The sequence below is a fragment of the Myxine glutinosa genome, chromosome 6 (assembly GCF_964187855.1).
Source record: "Myxine glutinosa chromosome 6, kmMyxGlut1.1, whole genome shotgun sequence".
Lineage (NCBI taxonomy): Eukaryota > Metazoa > Chordata > Myxini > Myxiniformes > Myxinidae > Myxine > Myxine glutinosa.
The window spans coordinates 18,631,135-18,649,532 of NC_136266.1; the positions used below are offsets into that span (position 1 = coordinate 18,631,135).

At 43.3% G+C, this 18,398-nt stretch overlaps 1 protein-coding gene across 2 annotated transcripts in view; it reads left to right on the forward strand.

Moving 5' to 3' along the window:
* Window positions 1–18,398, forward strand: part of LOC137429631 (formin-like protein 2) — a 220,863-nt gene that overhangs the window by 115,536 nt on the left and 86,929 nt on the right. For both annotated transcript variants that reach the window (XM_078779657.1, XM_078779658.1), the window contains exons 23-24: window positions 13,779–13,942; window positions 16,069–16,170. In XM_078779657.1, the coding sequence (XP_078635783.1) occupies window positions 13,779–13,942; window positions 16,069–16,170 (266 nt within the window). The remainder of the gene's footprint in view (window positions 1–13,778; window positions 13,943–16,068; window positions 16,171–18,398) is intronic.

An 18,398-nucleotide genomic window follows, 5' to 3' on the forward strand; every position in this document is an offset into this window, starting at 1 on the left:
GTTCACGTATGGAAACATCGATCGTGGGTCCGTGGCAAATCTGCATATGGCGATGGCAAAATATCAGAAATTGAAGGCTTTTTTGATTTTAAACGATTCATATAAACATCCGTTAAATCATATCACACGCAAATCATCAAAATCTAAACAGTATTTTTAGAATTTCAATAAAAGCCACATCACTGTTCATATCGGTAAATATTATTCCATCGTGTTCAAATCGTGATCGATAATCGTGTTCACACCGATCGAGATTTAACGGATGTTTATATAAATCGTTTAAAAGAAAAAAAGCCCTCAATTTCTGATATTTAGCCTTTTCATTTGGGCCTCCCAATTGAAGCCCCGCCCGGAGGGCGGGTACCGTTGTTCGGCGTAAGAAGACGTCACAATGAACGTTATGCGAATGCGAATGTTATGCGGGAGTCCAAACCTGAGAATGCTGGAGACTAAAGCTGAAATTGGGAAAACTAAATAGCCTATTTTACTCCTGGGGATCCCAGGATTATCCACCGAAAATATCTTTGCGATCGGTTCAGCAGTTTTTACGGTACATTCGAACGGACAGACAGACGGACATTTGGTGAATTATATTAAGATGTACAATGGAGAAAAAGATTGTGAACCCTTTCGAATTTACTTTATTTCTGCATAAAGTTGACCTAAAATGTGATCTTCATCTAAGTCATAATAATATATAAAGAGACCATGATTAAATAAATAGCACACAAAACATCTACTTTTACATTTATTTATTGAGCAAAATGATCCAACATTCAATTTCTTCGTCAGAAAAAGCATGTGAACTTCTCGGGTAATCATCTGATTTAAGGGGGTAATTGCAGAAATGTGTTTCAATGCAATGGGATGACAATCAGGAGTGAGTTTGGGTAGCCCTGCCCTATATGAAAAACAAACTTTGTTCATCACCATCAGTGTGGTCTTCACCACACAGGTTTGTGGAAGCGTCATGCCCCGATCAAGAGATTCCTGAGGGCCTCAGAAAAAGAGTTGTCGATGCTCATCGGTCTGTAAGGGGTTACAAAACAATTTCTAAAATATGTTGGGCTCTACTAATCCACTGTCAGGCAGACAGTCTGCAAATGGAGAAAATTCAACACCATTGTTGGTCTTTCCAGGAACGATCTTCCAACGAAAATCACTCCAAGAGCAAGGCGTACAATAACATATGAGGTCACAAAGAACCCCAGGGATTTGCAAGCCTCTCTTGCATTGGCTAATGTCAGTGTTCACAAGGCCTCTCAAGTTTGCCAAAGACCACCTGGCTGATCCAGAAGGCTATTGGAAGAATGTTCTGTGGACAGAGATGTGTAGAAAGTGGAACTTTTTGGCTTAAATGAGAAACGTTATGTTTGGCGAAAACCAAATACTGCATTCGAACATAAGAACCTCATCCCAATCGTGATGAATGGTGGCGGGAGTATCATGGTTTGGGGTCAGCTTTGCTACCTCAGAACCCGGACGGCTTGCTATCATTGAAAGAACCATGAATTCTGGATTGTAGCAGCAAATTATACAGAAGAATGTCAGGGTATCCATCCATGAGCTGAAGTTTAACAGAAAGTGGGTCATGAAGTAAGACACCGACCCGAACACACACAAGTAAATCTACAACAGCATGGCTGAAGCAGAGGAGATTTTGTGTTTTAGAATGGCCAAGGCGAAGTTCAGACCGTAACCCAATTGAAATGTTGTGGTGGAGCACATAACACATTTATTTGGTGGAGCACATACCTACACCAGGCTTAACAGTTTATGTATCCTACTGATAGGCCGGACCTGGATTCAGACCTGAGCCAAAATCTAATCGGCTTGTTCTTGTCATCAAAGCAACTCATCCACCAACTTTAGTCATCATCAATCCATAACGTTTTAAAATATTGTGCGACAGTCACATGAAAAAGTAAGGACACCCCATGTAAAGTTTTAACTTTTTCAACATATTTCAACATGCAGCTATTTGATCTTCATTTCAACAATATTGATAGATAAAGGTGATATAATATAACAAATATCATGAAACATTTACATTTTGTAGTCCATTGTATAACTTAAACTAGAATCCGGGCACTCGGTAGAGCGCATACCTTCGCCGCAGCTACTGTTCTGTACTTGGCATGGGAGTGTATGCGATGTGAAACTTTATGTGAAATGCGATCGATTTTTAAAAATCAGAATTTGAGCAAATCTGTTTCATTCGTCTGTTAATATGCCTCCCCGATTGACAAATCTGCAATTTGAATTTCATTTGAGGTTGAAATGATTGCGGGAGATCGCGTTATAGTGATGACGTCTTGGATGGACATCCTCTTCTTCAGTCGCTCATAACTTTGAGTGAAATACGATCGAGTTAAAAATAGTCAGAATTTGAGCAAATCTGTTTCATTCGTTTGTTAATATGCCTCATCTCTTGACAAATCTGCAATTATAATTTTTTTTGAGGTTGAAATGATCGCGGGAGATTGCGTTATAGTGATGACGTCCTGGATGGACATCTTCTTCTTCAGTCGCGCATAACTTTGAGTGAAATACGATCGAGTTAAAAATAGTCAGAATTTGAGCAAATCTGTTTCATTCGTTTGTTAATATGCCTCATCTATTGTCAAATCTGCAATTATAATTTTTTTTGAGGTTGAAATGATCGCGGGAGATCGCGTTATAGTGATGACGTCCTGGATGGACATCTTCTTCTTCAGTCGCTCATAACTTTGAGTGAAATACGATCGAGTTAAAAATAGTCAGAATTTGAGCAAATCTGTTTCCCAAAATCTAATCAAATGTGTCCCGTATAATAACCAATCATCCCACCAAATTTCATGCAATTCGGTTGAATACTTTTTGAGTTATGCGATTAACATACACACACACAGACATACAAATAAATACACAGCGATCAAAACATAACCTTCCGCTTTTGCGAAGGTAATAAACATAAATGCAAATTTCGCATGTGGAAAAAGTAAGTACACCCTGGGCTCTAATAGGTGGTATTGCCCCCTTTGGCAGAAACAACCTCAAGTAGGCGTCTCTTATAACTGTCTACCAGTCTCTGACATCGACTGGGAGAAATTTTTGCCCATTCCTCCATGCAGAATTCTTTCAGCTGTGCGATGTTTGAGGGGTTTCTTGCATGCACAGCTCGTTTCAAATCCCCCCACAACATCTCGATGGGATTTAGATCCGGGCTTTGACTTGGCCATTCCAGAACCCTCCATTTCTTTATTTTCAGCCATTCCTTGGTGGATTTACTAGTGTGTTTAGGGTCATTGTCATGTTGCAAGGTCCACCTTCGGTTGAGCTTCAACTTTCCGACAGATGGCCTCACATTATCCTCAAGCACCCTCTGGTACAATGAAGAATTCATAGTGGATTCTATGATGATGAGCTGCCCAGGCCCTGATGCAGCAAAGCTGCCCCAAACCATAATATTTCCACCACCATGCTTTACAGTTGGTATCATGTTCTTGTGGTCAAATGCTGTCTTTGGTTTTCGCCAAACATATCTTCTGGTACTGTGGCCAAATAGCTCTACCTTTGACTCATCTGTCCAGAGCACATTGTTCCAGAAGTGCTGGTCTTTGCCGAGGTGTTCATTGGCAAACTTTAGTCTTGCCCTGATGTTCTTTCTGGACAGCAAAGGTTTCCTCCTGGCACACCTCCCATATAGATCAAATTTGTGCAGCCTCTTTCTAATGGTAGACTCGTGCACTTTGACACCAACAGTGGCAAGAGCTACCTGTAGGTCCCGTGATGACATTATGGGGTTATTAGAGACTTCTTTCAGCATCTTGCGGTCTGCTCTCAGGCTGAACTTGCTGGGGCGGCCTGGCCTGAACAAGTTGGCAGTTGTTTGGAATCTTCTCCACTTGTAGATGATCTTCCGGACAGTCGAATGATTGATTTCAAATTTATTGGAGATCTTTTTAAATCCCTTCCCAGACTCGTAGGCATCTATAACCTTCTTTCTGAAGGCCTCAGAGAGCTCTTTTGATCTAGGCATGGTGACGCCGCACACTTCAACAACAAAGAGCAAACCAAACTAAATGTCTGAGGTTTAAATAAGACAGGTTCCTCCAAGATCCTTTCTGACGATGTTCTAATCATTTGCACCTGAGCTGGTGCACCTGATTCTAATTTTAGGTATTTGAAGTAGTGATAAATGTAGGGGTGTACTTACTTTTTCCACATGCGAAATTTGCAGTTATGTTTATTTAAATTATACAATGGACTACAAAATGTAAATGTTTCATGATATTTGTTATATTATATCACCTTTATCTATCAATATTGTTGAAATGAAGATCAAATAGCTGTATGTTGAAATATGTTGAAAAAGTTAAAACTTTACATGGGGTGTGCTTACTTTTTCACGTGCATGTATGTATCGTTTTTCACCCTATCACTCAATGGTGAAGAATCAGTAAAATAAAAAATCTTGGATCCAGATCTTCACCAGAATGTAATCATTTCGTTCTTGTGACATACCCAACTTCTTTACCAAATGGCATCCAAATCTGTCCACAACTTTGAGAAATACTGTTCACAGACAGACAGATAGACAGACAGACAAGGGTGAAATATAATGTCTGCCTCTCTTCGGTTGCGGAGGTAAAGATGCAATTTAATAATGCGTGGATTACAAGTTGAAAAAGTATCCAGGTCACAAAGGATATTGGAGTGTCGGCCCAAAATGAGAGTAAACAAGAATTTCTTTCTAAATGTTCTTGTACTTGATTGTCATCAGTCAATATTCACTACATAAACAACAAAGAAAAAAAAAATAGATTGCAGAGGAAAGGCGCTAGGCTTCTGGGAATACAAGGCCTCAATTCCCAGTACATCGGCCATAATATAGGGTCCTATCAGTTTGCATGAGAATTAGTGCCATAAAAATGATTAAAAGAAACACAACCTATATGATCAGTTCCAAATTTTTTTGCAGTAATGTCGTCTGCCATTATTGATTGCATCAACTAAAAGGAATAATTTGATGGATGACAGATTAAGGGGGCTAGGCCTCTTTGAATAAACATAAAAATAATAACCACCTTTAGAGGCCATTTTTCCCCGCAAAGCGGGGGTTGCCTTTTTCGGGAACCGTGGTTGTTGTTGTTTTTTGGTCCGCTTTTTGAAGCAATGTTTTACGGCCGGATGCCCTTCCTGACGCCAACCCTTTTTGCCGCCTTCAACGACAAACAGGGAATTACCAGTGAACTGGTACTCAATTAGGCGACCTCAGAAGGATGACAGGCTGAGTCAACCCCCCTGGCGTTAATTCAGCGATCGACCGGGATTCGAACCCAGGATCCTAGGAATCCTAAGCCGGCACCCTAGCCACTAGCCCAACACCAGGGTCTTTGAATAAAAGGCTTAAATTATTGGTCCATGTAGGCCATGATATAGACCCCTATAAGTTTGCATGTAAATTACAAAGAATCATGAAAATGGTAGAAAACGTAAAATCAGTTCTAAATGTTTTGCTGTCGGCAACTATTGGCAGCATAAAATGAAAGGGAAAATTTCGAAATCATTGTAGATTAAGAAAAATCCGAGTATGAGTTGCGAGGCCTCAGGGTTAGAACATTAAATATGTTCACATCTTATTATAGCAATGTCAGAAGTGAAAATCGCACACGATTTGATTAAACTGAATTTCTGCGCAAGTCACGTTCATGTTCAGGGAAAAGAGGCGACTAAAATAGATACTATACTGTGGGTATTTGAGATAATTTTGGAAAAAAGGTGGCAGGCAAGTCTCTCGTGTGAGAATAACACTGGAAAATTGCGTAATTTGATAAAACGATGCAATTTCAGCACAATTCACACAGATTCTTGTTCAGTGCGAAAAGCAAATAAAGCTGGACCTGTACTCTGCAGAGTGCGTACCTCCGCTGGGATGAACATTTTCATGCCTCTGTTTTTTTTTTGTTTTTTTTAAATACATGGTCTAGGCTTGTGGAAGAGCAAGGACAACTAGGACATGGTTTAGTGTTGTATCCCACTGATAAGCCGGATCTGCATCTGGACCTGAACCAAAATCGAATCGGCTTGTTCTCGTCATACCAACTCGTCCACCTAGTTTCGTCTGAATCTGTGCATGACTTTTTGAGATATCTTACTTTTTCACTGACAAATAGACAGACAAGCAGATGGGTGAAAACATGATCTCCATCCACCTTCGGTGGTGGAGGTAATGAGTCCCATATTAAATAATAATAATAATAATGCATTTATTTTATATAGCGCTTTTCAGGAAGCCCAAAGACGCTTTGACAGAGTGCAAAACATAACGCATAGCAAAACATAAAGACAATTGCAAAAAAAGAAGAATCAATAGGGAAATATTCAAAGCACAAAGGAGGGAGAAGGAGAGGAGATAGTCAGGGGTTAGATGCTGTGGGTTAAATGTTGAATGCAGTGTTGAACAGGTGGGTCTTGAGTGATGTTTTGAATGTGGTGAGTGAGGAGGAGTCTCTGATGGTGTGAGGTAGCGAGTAGGCCCTGTCCCCCCAGGATCTAAATTTGGTCCGGATGGGGGGGGTCAGGAGGTTGGTACCAGCAGAGCGGAGGTTGCGGGTGGGAGTGTGTCTGGAGAGGAGGTCAGCCAGGTAGGATGGGGCCAGGTTATGGAGGGCTTTGTAGGTCAAGAGGAGGATTTTGTACTGGATTCTCTGGGAGATGGGGAGCCAGTGAAGCTTGTAAAGGACGGGGGTGATGTGGTCACGGGTCCGGGAATGGGTGAGTAGACGGGCAGCGGAGTTCTGAATGTATTGGAGTTTATTGGTGATTGTTGAGGGTGAACCATAAAGGAGGCTATTGCAGTAGTCCAGACGGGAAGTGATGAAGGCGTGGATGAGGGTTTCTGCAGCCACAGAGGAGAGGGATGGACGGAGACGGGCGATGTTTTTCAGGTGGAAGAAGGCTGTCTTTGTGATCTGTTTAGTGTATTTGTCGAAGGAGAGGGTTTGGTCAAAGATGATGCCAAGATTCCGGATGTGAGGGGAGGTGGACACTGGGAAACCGTCGATGTTGAGGGCAAAGTTATGGGTGGACTTGGTGAGCGTTTTTGGGCCAATGATGATTATTTCAGATTTATCACAGTTAAGTTTGAGGAAGTTGATTTGAAGCCAGGATTTTATTTCAGTGATGCAGTTTGTCAGGATAGAGTGGGTGGCGGTGGAGATGGACTTGGTGGAGATGAAAAGCTGGATGTCATCGGCGAAGCAGTGGAATTGGAGACCATGACGGCGGATTAAGTGACCGAGGGGGGACAGGTAAAGGATAAAGAGGAGGGGGCCAAGAACTGAACCTTGGGGGACACCTTGGGGGAGGGGAGCAGTGGGGGATTTGCAGTTATTGATGGAGATGAACTGACGTCTGTCAGAGAGGTATGATTTAATCCAAGAGAGGGCAGTGCCGGTAATGTTAAAGGTGGTTTCAAGTCGGGTGAGGAGGATGGTGTGATCGATGGTGTCAAAGGCAGCGCTGAGGTCGAGGAGGATGAGAATGTTGAGGTTGCCAGCATCAGAGGAGAGGAGAAGGTCGTTGGTGATTTTGAGGAGAGCAGTTTCAGTACTGTGGTTGGACCGGAATCCGGATTGGAATGTTTCATACAGGTTATTGGCAGAGAGGTGATGCTTGAGTTGAGTGGCTACAGCGCGTTCCAAAACCTTTGACAGAAAGGGTAGGTTGGAGATGGGTCTGAAGTTATTTAGGGTGTCAGGGTTTAGTCCAGGTTTTTTCAGAATGGGGGTAACAGCAGCAATTTTGAGGGATGGTGGGACGATGCCTGTAGACAGGGAGGAGTTTATTGTTGCAATGATAAGTGGAGAAAGAGCAGGAAGGGAGGCCTTGACAAAGCTGGAGGGGATGGGGTCAAGAGTGCAGGTGGCAGTTTTCATTCCGATGAGGAGTTCAGAGAGGTCAGTAGGGGAGACTGGGGAGAATTGAGACAGGGGATGGCAGGATAAGGGGGGGCAGGTGGTTTGAGGGGGAGCGGGTGCGGCGGTGGTCAAGCTGTTGTAGATGTTTTCAATTTTGCGTTGGAAGAATGAAAGGAAGGAGATGCAGTTGTCTATTGTGAATGACTGGGTGGTGGTGTTCAGGGGGCTGAGGAGTTTGTTTATTGTAGAGAAGAGTGCTTTTGGGTTTCCGGAGCCAGAGTGGATAATTTGAGAGTAGTAGGCGGAGCGGGCGTGGGAGAGGGCATCTTTATAGTGTTGTATGTGGTCCTTGTAGGCCTGGGAGTGAACTGTGAGACCTGTTTTATTGCGGAGTCTTTCAAGTTGGCGAGCACGAGTTTTCATTAGGCGGAGCTCAGGGGTAAACCAGGGAGCAGAATGGGTGAAAGAAACTGTTTTGGTTTTTATAGGCGCAATTTGGTCAAGGCAGGAAGAGAGAGTGTGGTTGTAGTAGTCAGTGAGGTCAGAAGGGGTGTGGAGGTCAACGAAGGGAGAAGTGGACATTTTTTCAGAGAGGGTCGATGAGAATGAGGCAGGTGAAAAAGCGTTTAGCTTACGGAAGTTGATAGTGCGATAATGCCTTGGTGCTGGGGTGGGGATGTTGATGGTCAGAGTGATGGCTAGGTGGTCAGAGAGAGTGAGGTCGGAGCCAGAGAGATGGTGCAAAATTAGTCCAGTAGAGCAGACAAGGTCCAAAATGTGACCACGGTTATGGGTAGGAAAGTTGACATGTTGAGTGAGGTTAAAGCAGGTGAGTAAATCAGTGAAGTCAGTGGTTAGCGTGGAGTCAGTGGAGTCCATGTGGATATTGAAATCACCAAGGAGGAGGATTGAGGGGGAGAGGGAACATAGCTGGGTCAGAAAGTAGGAGAAGTCAGACAGGAATGATGGGTGTGGTTTGGGAGGGCGGTAGACAACAGCCATGACTGACTGTGTGTGACCAGAGAGTTTAAAAGCCAGGTGTTCAAATGATGGAGCAGATGAGATGGAGATGAGGTTGGTCTTGATGTCTTGTCGGTGAATAACGGCAATTCCACCACCTCGGCCCTCCGAGCGTGGTTTATTGATGTAAGAATATCCATTGGGTGTGGTGAGGTTGAGCGTGTAGTAGTCCAGTGGTTGTTGCCAGGTCTCAGTGAGACAGAGAAAGTCCAGTTTATTTTCCAGGATGTAGTCGTTCAGGATGAGGCATTTGTTGTTGAGGGACCGGGTATTGAACAGGGTGAGCTTGATGTTGTTTTGTACGGCGGGTATGAATCCAGGTGATTTGGCCAGGGTTCGCAGACAGGAGGTGCGATTTTGTGCGTTGTTGTGACCAGGTGTGTTGGGACGATGAGTGGGAGTGCGCTGAGCCGACCAGAGGATGGGGATGGAGTGACCTGATTGTAAATAAACAAACTTACGACCGGAGCCACGGTGAATGTACCTGGGTCGACGCAGGAGTCCATTCGATCTGATTGCAGAGATGCATGATGGGGTGGAGCGGGTTTTAAGCAGGAGAAGCCTTGCGGCAGAGTACCGCAGAGCCATGCCAGCAGGAGCGAAGGCAAAGCGAGCACGCGGCCAAGGGTGAGGAGGCGAAACAATCGACACAACCAACGGGAGTGGGCCCGAGGAAACAGCGATGGAGCCGAGCAGGTGAAGCCCGGAGCAGCAGAGCAGAGCCGGGACCGCGCAGAGGAAGACTCAATGGCCATAAATCCGCCACGACCACCAGGAAAGCAAGACACGGACAATGGTCCAGTCAGAGAAGCGGCGAGCAAACGACGCCAGCGTCCTCTCACGACCGGACCGGAAAACGGAAGTGTCTTATTGGTGTCTTATTGGCACTGATGTGAGAATGGCACATGGTACATACATCGATTCAATGGAATGTCGTTTGTCTTGCGGTAGTCTCGTCCTCAATGAGCATGTCGCCATCTTTATAATGACTTTCTTCATCCAGCTGCTGTTGCGCATGATTTAGACATGATGTACTGATTCATATTTTAAAAAATGTAATCGATCTTTTAAAGTTTTATAAAATTAATAGACACATTGCTAAACTGTTCACATCCCAGCAAGCATGTCCAGCTGTAGCCCATATGGGTCCTATGTGGGTTAACTTGTGGGTCCCAAGTGTGTCCCCCACGGTTGGCCCCAGCTGGATTTGCCCATAGGCTCCACCTGGGGGCCACCTGGGCTAGCCCACATAGGATGGACGGACATAGGACATAGGCTGGACATGGGATTTGCATGGGTTATAGATGGATTTTTCCTGGGCCTCGTGTGAATGTAAATAGGGTGTAAATCAATCTTGCATTAGCTACATCACATCTGCTTTACTGTCAGTAGAAATATAGAATAGTGTGTTTTTAGAGACTTTTGCTTGAAGTGATCTTCAAGAACCATCCTAACTTGGATCTGTCAAAACAAGCTAATAATGGTAAATACTTTAATTATTCAATGGTGTTCCTGTGGTATTTGAAATGTCTGGGAACATCTTGCTGTGGACTTCCTGCTTCCAGAATACCGAGGGTGTGAACCTCTGAACGTTTGACGAAGATGACATCCGTTCACCCATCCGAGAGAAATGGCAAAAAAAAACGCGCACACGCACCTTATACTTATAGTATGTTATAGATTTACTAAAAATCAAACTTTCAACCCTCTACATTGAACCACCATCCCAAGTACCGTAAAAGTGACGATTCAAGTATTATCGATCTACATCAGGGTCGACATTCTACAACATGGCCGCTGATTGGAAACTGCAATGTTTCTTCAAACGGAATGATTCACTTCAGACAACAACAAACTCGTGTTTAAAAACTGTTGTTGAACTGATCTCGATAACACGTTGGTTACCAGCTGCTGTAGTAGATGCCTGTGCATGTACTTGAATCAGGAACAATTAGCAGAGTTAATCAATGTAGTACCGTTTTCAAAGCGAACCGTAAACATGGACGTCTCTCGATCCGATTTGATGCCCATGGTAAATCTCGCGAGATTACACCAGGAAAAAAAAACGAGATTGCAGGAAGACCTTTTTTTTGTATACAACGTCGAGGCTCGTGAAAGAGCTAACATTAATCACACAAAAAGTCAAACCAACAAATAAAACATAATAAGGGGAGCAGTAGATAAGATGGGGAGAGAGGGGGAAGGACACAAACACAACATTTGAGAGCAGGGACATCGAGAGATCTGTGGGATGGAGAGGGCTTGGGGGGAGGTGGGAGAGGTATAAAACACATGCACACTGCAAGGACTTCCAGGAAAGAAGTTGGAATTTCAAAAAAGTGGATCTGGGGTGAATTAGCGGGGGTAGAGGAAGGATTTGATATCCGAAGCAATGATGGATTCCATGACTTTGCTGATAATTGGGAGCAGGCTGATTGGTCTGTAGTTGCAAGGATCTGTTTTTGCACCTTTTTTGTGTAAAGCGGTGATGTTTGCTGATTTCCAAGATGCTGGCAGATGACCTTGAGCAAAAGAGAGGGTGAAAAGAACAGAGAGAGGGTGAGATAGAGCGGCAGAGCAGGATTTTAGGACCCGTGGGCTGATGCCGTCTGGTCCAGTTGCAGAATCAGAGTCGAGGTTTGACAAAAACTCCTCCACCTTGTAACTCCACTTGACGTCACTCCGTACGAATTATCATTGACCTCACTCCGCCACGGACGACAGAAGTCTATTCTCTTGCATGTTAACTTATATAGACGACACCTGCATGTATTGCTTAATTAGTTTTTTGTTATAAAAACAGTTTTTACAGTTAAAATATCAGCAGGCATTCGGTTTTGATATGATTCTTAAGAAATACAATATACAGAAGATGTATGCAGCTGCGATTTTTTTAAACTTCCGAAAATAACATTGGCAGGGCCCAGTTCAAAGCCCAAGTCCAGTTCAGCCCACCTAACCGACGAAAACCCATGTGGGCCCCAGCTGGGCTTCCTGGATGGGATGATGTTTATTAGTCCCTTACTGGTTTCACAGGAAGGGACTTGTAGGTTTGCTCTGCGTCTGTCTGCGTCTGTCCGTCCATCCCACGTGTGGTTTTCAGACTTTTTCCCAGACCTTTAACATATTGAAATGAAACTTGGAACATGGTTTTATTATGACAAGTTACAGAACAAGTTTGAGTTTCAGAGTGTTTAGTGAATTTTCCAGTTGTGCCCTTTGTTTTTTTGGACTTCGAAAATATCACTTCGGTAGCGGACATGTACTGCAAAGCAATTCTCGCTCTTGTTACTTAAGGTTAGAGATGGTTGTTTGTCGCATTGCGTTCTATAGAGCTGTGAATATCTAGACTCCGATAATAGATATTTCCTTACTTCTTCCCCCACGGCCCTTCTCCCTAAAATTGCAACCCTCCTTATTTTACTCCCCCATTGTGTCCCAAATTTGGCTGTGATCATGTAAGCTTTTACAAAGACCCGATGCTCCCCTCTCCCCTCCAACACTCCCTAAGGCCCCCCCATTATGTCTGCCCATGTTTGGTGTCCCTAAAATGTTCTGTTTTCAAGATACAAGGGAACGGACAGACAGCCAAACAGAAAAAATGGAGTGTGATGACAGCATGGACAGCTTTGTCTGATGAGACTGGTTCCAAAACGTACCACACGTGGACCAATTATTTGCTGGTCCACACACTTTGTCTACCACTTGCTGTTGTATAAATTTGCAATATCCACAGCATTAAAGTCGGACACACGTGGTTGTGTTTGTTGTTTATTTACACTCTAAACACAAATTCCCACATTATTAATCTACGTATTGCTGCCCTTGATAAACAAAATTTTCCATCAAACTCAAAACTTTCAAACTTTCAAGCCTGGCGTTGGCTTAGCGGTTAGGGTGCTGGCTTGGGATCCTCGGATCCTGGGTTCGAATCCCGGTCGATCGCTGAATTAACGCCAGGGGGGTTGACTCAGCCTGTCATCCTTCCGAGGTCGGCAAATTGAGTACCAGCTTGCTGGGATGAATGATCCCGGTGTGTACCCCGATTTAGAATAGGTACACCGTATCCCTGCGCATCGTAAGAGCGTGACCAAGGGTTGGCGTCAGGAAGGGCATCCGGCCATAAAAACATTGCCTCAAACAGGGAACCATGATTGTCATGGGGCCCGCAAGGCTAACCCCCGCTCTAGCGGGGAAAATGGCCTTACAACGATCATTCATTCATATTCATTCAAACTCAAAACACACCTTGTAAACATTTACAACACCTATTCAAAATAGTAATGGAAGTAATCTACCCCCGCTAATTTCACCCCAATTCCACTTTTTTGAAATACCAACTTCTGTCCAGGAAGTCCTTGGTGTCCTTGTGTTTTATACTTCTCCCTCTCCCCCCACACCCCCCCCTTCCCATGCCTCCTCCCCCCGGGCCCTCTACCTTCCACACATCTCCCTGCTCTCGGATGTTGTGTTTGTGTGCTTCCCCTTCTCTCCCCATCTTGTTTTCCGCTCCCTCTTTTTATATATTTTATTTGTCTGGTTGATTTGTTTGTGAAGTAAATGTTAGCTCTTTCACGAGCCTCGATTCAGTATACAAAAAAAAAAAGAAAAAAAAAAGTGAGATGGAAGTTAGCACAGGTGTATGTGTGCAATTGATCGATTGGAGATTGTGACAGAATCGAATTGCTTACCGTCCATTGTTCTGTCGGTGATATGATTGATTCCCTAAGATTGCAATCTCGTGTTGTTTTTGAAATGCAGCCCAAGCGTTTTATTTCTTGAAACCCTTCCGACCCTGCTCTCATCTCCTTTTCCCCTTCTGCCGCTTTCTTCCCATCACCGGTCCCCCTGCAGTGTCAATAGATGGTGTGATGTCCGACGTCCGTGAAATATCTCGTGGCATGGAGCAAGTAAAACGTGAGGCAGAGCAGGCTGAGGCTCCTCCAGAGCTTGGACAGTTCATGGAGAGCAGCAAAGGACAGGTGGAGCAGCTGCAGGAACTGGCTGAGAGTGCGCAGGTGATGACACCAACAGAACAAAGTTGATTTGGTGTGTTTGGCATGTCTGTGAAGTATCTGACAAACATTTACCCCATTGTTTCATCCTATTACAAAAAGGACTCTTTGATCTAATTTTTTAAATACTTTTCAATCATTTATTTTCTATAAATGTAATTCTACAAAATCTGAGATATAGCTGAGCTCTAAAAGTTGCATCTTTGTGATTGCAGTGCCTTCAGAAAGTATTCACACCCCTTGACTTTTTCACATTTTGTTGTGTTGCAGCCTGAATTTAAAAAGGATTAAATTGAGATTTTTTATGTCATTTTGAGAATTTTTACAAAATAATTAAAAATTAAATGCCGAAATGTCTCGAGTCAATAAGTATTCAACCCCTTTGTTATGACACTCCAAAATGAGCTCTGCTGCATCCAATTTCCTTTGATCATTTTGAGATGTCTGGTGTTGTCTGGTGTTTGAGAACCCTGGTGTTGGGCTAGCGGCTAGGGTGCCGGCTTAGGATCCTTGGATCCTGGGTTCGAATCCCGGTCAATCGCTGAATTAACGCCAGGGGGGTTGACTCAGCCTGTCATCCTTCCGAGGTCGGCTAATTGAGTACCAGTTCACTGGTATTTCCCTGTTTGTCGTTAAAGGCGGCAAAAAGGGTTGGCGTCAGGAAGGGCATCCGGCCGTAAAACATTGCTTCAAAAAGGGGACCAAAAAACAACAACAACCATGGTTCCCGAAAAAGGCCAACCCCCGCTTTGCGGGGAAAAATGGCCTCTAAAGGTGGTTTTATTTTGAGATGTCTCTACAACCTGATTGGAGTACACCTGTGGCAAATACAATTGATTGGACCTGATTTAGAAAGAAATATAGCTTTCGATACAAGGTCCCACTGCGGACAGTCCATGTCAGAGCAAAAACTCTACCAGGAAATCCAAGGAACTGGTCGTAGATCTCCGAAATGGAAGTGTGAGGAGGCATAGATCTGGGGAAGGGTGTAAATAATTTCTAGAGTATTGAAAGTTCCCAAGAGCACAATGAGCTCCATCATGATGAAATGGAAAGAATATGGAATTACCCAGATTCTTCGTGGAGCTGGCCTTCCGACCAAACTGAGCAACCGGGCAAGAAGGACCATGCTTAGGGAGGTCATCAAGAACCCAATGACCACTCTGACAGAACTACAGAGTTCCTTGGCTGAGATGAAAGAACCTGCCGGAAGGCCAACAGTCTCTGCAGCGCTTCACAAATCTAGGCTTTTTGGGAGAGTGGCCAGATGGAAGCCATTGCTGAGAAAAAGGTACATGACGGCACGCCTGGAGTTTGCAAAAAGGCACGGGAAAGACTGAGAGCATGAGGCAATAAAGGATTGAGGGAACAATGAATGGAGCCAAATACAGTCAAATATTTGAGGAGAACCCTGCTTAAGAGTGGGAAAGACCTTGGATTGCAGTGAAGATTGAAGTTCCAACAGGAAGCCAAAGCAACACTGAACTGGCTTCAAAACCAGAATGGGAAAGCCCTTGAGTGACCCAGCCAAAGCCCAGACTTGAATCCCATTGAGAATCTGCGGAAAGACTTGAAGATTGCTGTTCACCGACACTAACCTTCCAACTTGACAGATCTCGAGCAAATCTGCAAGGAAGAATGGGAGAAACTTATGTGCCAGATGTGCAAAGATGTGCAAATCCCAAATCCAGATGTGCAAAGCTGATAGACATATCCAAGAAGTCTCGAAGCTGTAATCAACTCAAAGCTGAAGAAAGCCAAAGTACGAAGTAGTGACTCAGAGGGTTTGAATACTTATTTAAATTAGATATTTCCTGTATTTCATTTTTTTCTTATTTTGGAGAAATCTCAAAAAATCCACTTTGACATTATGGAGTATTATCTGTAGATCAGTGACTCCTCGTCTTCAATTTAATCCATTTTAAATTCAGGCTGTAATGCAACAAAATGTGAAAAAAGTCGAGGGGTGTGAATACTTTCTGAAGGCACTGCACATCGTAATAACTGAAACCAAGTTTACCTTAAAGTTGCATAATGTAGTCGGATGTACAGACATCTTGGTAAGGATTACCAGTTACAAGGGATGCAATTTTCTGAATGAAACACGTGATTTGAATGCAACACCACAGGAAGCATACACTGCAGTTTGTGAGTTTTTCGGTGAGAATCCCAAAACGACGGTGCCATCCACATTCTTCCCTCATTTCGGACGTTTCGTTTTTGCTTACAAGGTGAGGCTCCAATTGGACTAAACGAAAAAACCCAGTAGGAAAATGCTTAATTAAACTATCAAAATGTCTGTTTTTCATTTTCAAGGTATTGTTTTGGTGTGAAGTTGCAGAGGTGTGAAGCAGTTGGCTCAGGGTTGTCCACAAGGGGGCAGCATTAATTGATGTTCCATCCATCCATACTGTTTTGTCGATTTGCTAGTATTGAGCTCAACCTGGTGCTGGTGTGTTAAAGGTAAACATAATTGAAAAATTAAAGAATCCGTGTGTGTGCGTGCGTGTGCGTGCGAGAAAATTAACCCAAACACATTCACAGCACTCAGGCCTGGTGATGAAATTGAAGATCTGTCGATTTGTGGTGGTGCTCTATCACCATTGACCAGCTTTGCGTCTTGGTTGTGCTGTGGAATTTTATGCAAACAGTGATCAGAACTCTCCACACTTTCTCAAATACCTGTACGCCAAATTTCGTCTGAATCTGTCCACAACCGTTTGAGATATCCTGTTCGCAAACAAACAAACAAACATACGTACAGACAGACAGACGAACAGGCAAACCAACAGGCAGGGGTGAAAATGTAACCTCCATATACCTTCGGTGGCGGAGGTAAAAACACCCTGGATTCCACTAATGGTGGTGAGGTCATGGGTCACACTTGATTTTGTGAAGACGTTATTTTTCTCAATTTGAGGTTTTTATTATTCAGATGCAACAACAATAAAGCACTACTATTCTTTTTTTTTTTTTTCCTTTAAAACTTGATATCCAAATTTATCAATTTAAATCATTTTTTGTTCTGTAAGAAAACCTGATAAAGCTGGACAGTTACTGCAAGTACGTTAAAAATAATCTTGATATGTTTTCCTGTGAAAACTGATACATTCGAGAGAGAAAAAAGATGTTGCACAATGACCGGCTTGGCCCTGGTACTTCATCTAAGTAACTTCTGCTGTACGAGTACAACTGCATGTAATAATTGAATTGATAGTTTAATCAAGAAATACTGGTTTATTCAAAATTTATACCGATTACAAACATACATAAGGGGCATGTCAATAACGTCTTGGAATAAAGCTAAAGGCGCAATGCACCTTGTGTCTCTATCAGCACGAGTGAAGCCAATTTGAAGTGCTCCGGCGGCCATCTTGGCGTGCTGATAGTTATGATGCGGTAGATTCAAGTTTCATTCCTAAAATCTTTGCTTTCCTAAATTCTACTGCGATCTTGTGTGATTTTCCTCAGAAAAATCACTGCCTCAGTGTGCAGCATAGTGTGAATTGTGTGAACGCCTCTGGCAAGGGCTCAAAACTGTCTTTCCATGTTTGATGAAAAAGTTAACGATTATGAATCATCAGACCCGGATTAACGATGGTGCCTGAGCAGCACAGGCAAGGGTCCCTTCATCTTGAGAAAGTTAACACCCCCACCCCATCTTTCTAAGTCCTTGGATATTGTCGTGTGACTGCTCAGTTAACACCGGGAGAGTCACAAATAGCCAATAGCAAGCTTTACTCCGAGGCGATGATCAAGCGGCGGATTTTATTATATGCGGGAGGAAGAAAGAAGGGGGAGGGATGAAGGGTCTTACCTGTCGATCCCGCCGGTAGTCCCAAAGCCTGCAAAGAAAACAAGAAAAAGAGCAATCAAAGATGGCAAACCCTCGCCAGGATGTATTTTCAGTGTTTTATACGGCTTTTGTGTTAACAAATATGGCGGCCGAACCACGTGACCGATGACGTCATCATTTTTTTTCTAAACTAATTTATTCCTACATTATGCTCAAGAAATTTCATCTTGATCGGATGAAGTTTTGTACTTGTCGAATTATGATGTCATAATGGAGGCACCTATGACATCACCATTAGCATATTTTATTCCCCATGGAGAGCTCTTTACAATGAGCCATGTCTCAATTTTTTTATATTCAGCACTTTCTGAGATATAGAGGTGCAAAGTTTTTCGATTTTCCAAGATGGCGGCCAAACCACGTGACCTATGACGTCATAATTATCATTAATAAATTATACAGGTGGAGTTGCACCTATTGTGAAAATTTCCTGTCAATCGGACCAACGGTTGCAGAGAAAATCGTATTTATTCTGTGCGGACAAACAAACAGACAAACAGACAGACAGACAGACAGACAGACAGACAAACAGACAGACAGACAAACAGACAGACAAACAGACAGGCAAACAGACAGGCAAACAGACAGACAAACAGACTGATG